This window comes from Notothenia coriiceps, unplaced genomic scaffold, assembly GCF_000735185.1.
Source record: "Notothenia coriiceps isolate Sejong01 unplaced genomic scaffold, NC01 NC01_scaffold00038637, whole genome shotgun sequence".
NCBI lineage: Eukaryota > Metazoa > Chordata > Actinopteri > Perciformes > Nototheniidae > Notothenia > Notothenia coriiceps.
In genome coordinates, this window is record NW_011371338.1 from 1 (window position 1) to 3,133 (window position 3,133).

The window sequence follows — 3,133 nt, forward strand, 5'->3', positions numbered from 1 at the left end:
GTGTGTGTGTGTGTGTGTGTGTGTGTGTGTGTGTGTGTGTGTGTGTGTGTGTGTGTGTGTGTTACCGTCCAGCTCCCGCTCTATCAGGTCCATCCTGGCGCTGATCTGATGGTGCAGCGTCTCCACGTGCTCCAGCAGGTTCAGCTGACACTCGGCCTCGGACGCTGGACGAGGCTCCGCAGTGTGTGTGTGGCTCTCTGCCTTTATGCGGGGCGGTGTGTCTGTGTGTGTCACTGAGTGTGCATCTGCTGTAGCATCAGCTGGTCCCATCTCCACATCTTCAAGCTTTATTTCCTACAAAAACAGACAAAACTTGTTTCATGAAAGGAAACCATCAAAGAGACAATCTGAAATAAAACATGAAAATGAAGCAAGAAGTGTTTTTTAAGATGCAATGAAGATCAGTGATGGTTATACTGTAGATGGAAAATAAGTATAGGAGGAAGAAGTGAAGATATGGAGAAAAAGGGACGTTCTTTATCATAAAACTAAGTCCTCCGAAGCTCTCTCCATAGCCCTCACACTCACAGAGCATTAGCAGGTATAAATAATTCCACATTTTCAAGCAGAAAGCTTCAAACTGGTTTGCAGTGGTCTCTTAGCAACAGCAGGCTCCTGTGAACACGAGGAACAGCTTCTGCTAAAGGTCTCTGAGTTTCTATGAGACAAGCTTTGAATTTCTTTTACACCACCCTTACGTCACCTGAGGTTCACATGAAATGCCAAGTCACACTTTGTTCATTAAGAGGAGCTAACACAGATAACAGGAGGAGGAGAAGCAGAACAATGGAAGCTGGAAAGGGCAACTCTAAAAGGCAGACATTAAAAACCTGACCTCATAAAATGTCAGCTGTGTGAAGATATTATAAGACATAGCGATGATTGGAGCTAAATGCTAACCTCATTTTCAGCAGTCTCATTTAAAGAGTCCTCTCCTGCTGGTGTTCAGGTGTATATCAGTATGTAGTGTCTCTACTTTAAAGAGTCCTCTCCTGCTGATGTTCAGGTGTATATCAGTATGTAGTGTCTCTACTTTAAAGAGTCCTCTCCTGCTGATGTTCAGGTGTATATCAGTATGTAGTGTCTCTACTTTAAAGAGTCCTCTCCTGCTGATGTTCAGGTGTATATCAGTATGTAGTGTCTCTACTTTAAAGAGTCCTCTCCTGCTGATGTTCAGGTGTATATGAGTATGTAGTGTCTCTACTTTAAAGAGTCCTCTCCTGCTGATATTCAGGTGTATATCAGTATGTAGTGTCTCTACTTTAAAGAGTCCTCTCCTGCTGATGTTCAGGTGTATATCAGTATGTAGTGTCTCTACTTTAAAGAGTCCTCTCCTGCTGATGTTCAGGTGTATATCAGTATGTAGTGTCTCTACTGGGACATGTCTCCATGCTTTAATGTTCAAAAAGCTCTTAATGTTTCTCATACTGCCTGTGCTGCAGCACCTCTTTTCACCCTCTGTCTGAAACCAGAGCCCAGTCTGCTCTGATTGGCAAGCTGGCCGGCTCTGTTGTGATTGGTCAACCTGCTTATAGATGTCCCGCCCCTTAGCCTATCACGAACAATGTGTTGGAGCGCTAGCCAATAGAAGCGCGAGTGTGTGTTGTTCCTGAAGTAAAGAAACGACACAGGAAAGGGAAAACGACTAAAAGCATAAGGTGGCTAAAAAAGTGTCGGTAGTTTCAAGGAGTACAAGACAATATTGTATATTTTTCCGGACTGCTTTAAATCTGTAATTAAGTTATAAACTTTAAGGTTTCAAGGCTTTCTTTGTCATTCGTACAAAGCTACAGTGTAGTTATGTCCATGAAAATCTCAGGTCCCAGGCTCCTCCAACAGAGCAACACAATAAAACAGATAAGAGAGTGCAAGTAAACACAAATGTGTACCTCCTGCTCCTGCTTCACCACCACCGTCTGCGTCTCCTTGTCTCTCTCCTCGGATTTCTCCCATGATGCACCTGGTTTCTGGTAGCAGTGTTCGCTGCTCACGTAGCAGATCGAGGTCTCTCCTCTCGGGCTGGAGGCCGACCTGGACCCCTCCTCTCGTCTCCACGGCAACCTCCACAGCTGCAGGTCAGGGTGGGATGGAGAGCTGCGGGACAGAAAGCAGTTTCTCGAAGTTGCAAAGGAGTGTGAGAAAGTGGACAGGGTTACAACTGTAGGGTCAGATGGTGCTCGCAGTGTGAGAGCAGCAGAGATAATATGACCTGTGTAGCGCACATTACAACTTTTTAGGAGCAATGCGCTCATGGTATAGATGTGGCGCATACATCTTAGTTCCTACTCTTCTCCCTCACCCTATCCTAAGGGAGTGCATGTATGTAGACACGTTAGTTTAGCTGCTATAGGCTTAGACTGTCGGGGGACACCTTACTTCTTCCTTCTCTCTGTCTGTACCTGTGTACTCTCATGTTCCCAATAACCCAGCCTCCCCCAAATGTCTTTTTGGTGTCTATCTACGCTGGGATCCTGAGTCGTGGCTGATCCTGTTGCTGTGGTCGTGTGTCCTGGATCCTCTATCCTGAGTTCTGGATTTGAGTCCTGGACTTCGAGTCGTGGCTGAACCTGTCTCTGCGGTCCTGCCTGACTCTCACCATACTACTTCCCTGATGGCTCCCACAGGATTGTTGACATCCTCGTGGATTCATCTTCTTATTATAGACACATGCATTTCCAAACATTTGGTCTACCTACGCTGTAAAATGTATTATCTCTTCGATTTACACACGGCATCTATTGCACGTCTGTCCGTCCTGGGAGAGGGATCCCTCCTCTGTTGCTCTCCCTGAGGTTTCTCCCATGTTCCCCTTTAAACTGTGGGTTTTCTCTGGAAGTGTTTCCTTGTACGATGTGAGGGTCTAAGGACAGAGGGTGTCGTATTGTCATACTGATATTCTGTACAAACTGTGAAGTCCACTGAGACAAATGTAACATTTGTGATATTGGGCTATATAAATAAACATTGATTGATTGAAGTGATTGGTTGATTGGCACCGTTTTTTATTTAATCCTGCCTGTCCCTCGTCTTTTTTTGGTTCATGAACCAGGTCATGAAAATCTTTATATCATTCTACACATTCTGCTTCATTTTCCTGCAACTGCATGGAAATTGTATAAACATGGGGCAATTA

General features: G+C 44.9%; 1 protein-coding gene across 1 annotated transcript; it reads right to left on the reverse strand.

Moving 5' to 3' along the window:
- Window positions 1–65: 65 nt before the first annotated feature.
- On the reverse strand, window positions 66–2,277 carry LOC104968320 (PHD finger protein 20-like; the record flags this gene model as incomplete). The annotated part of the gene is made up of 2 exons (XM_010797896.1): window positions 1,890–2,277; window positions 66–294 (listed from the first exon to the last, which is right to left on the reverse strand). Coding segments are annotated over exons 1-2 (610 nt in total), but the record flags the coding sequence as incomplete, so codon positions are not given.
- Between the last annotated feature and the right edge of the window lie 856 nt (window positions 2,278–3,133).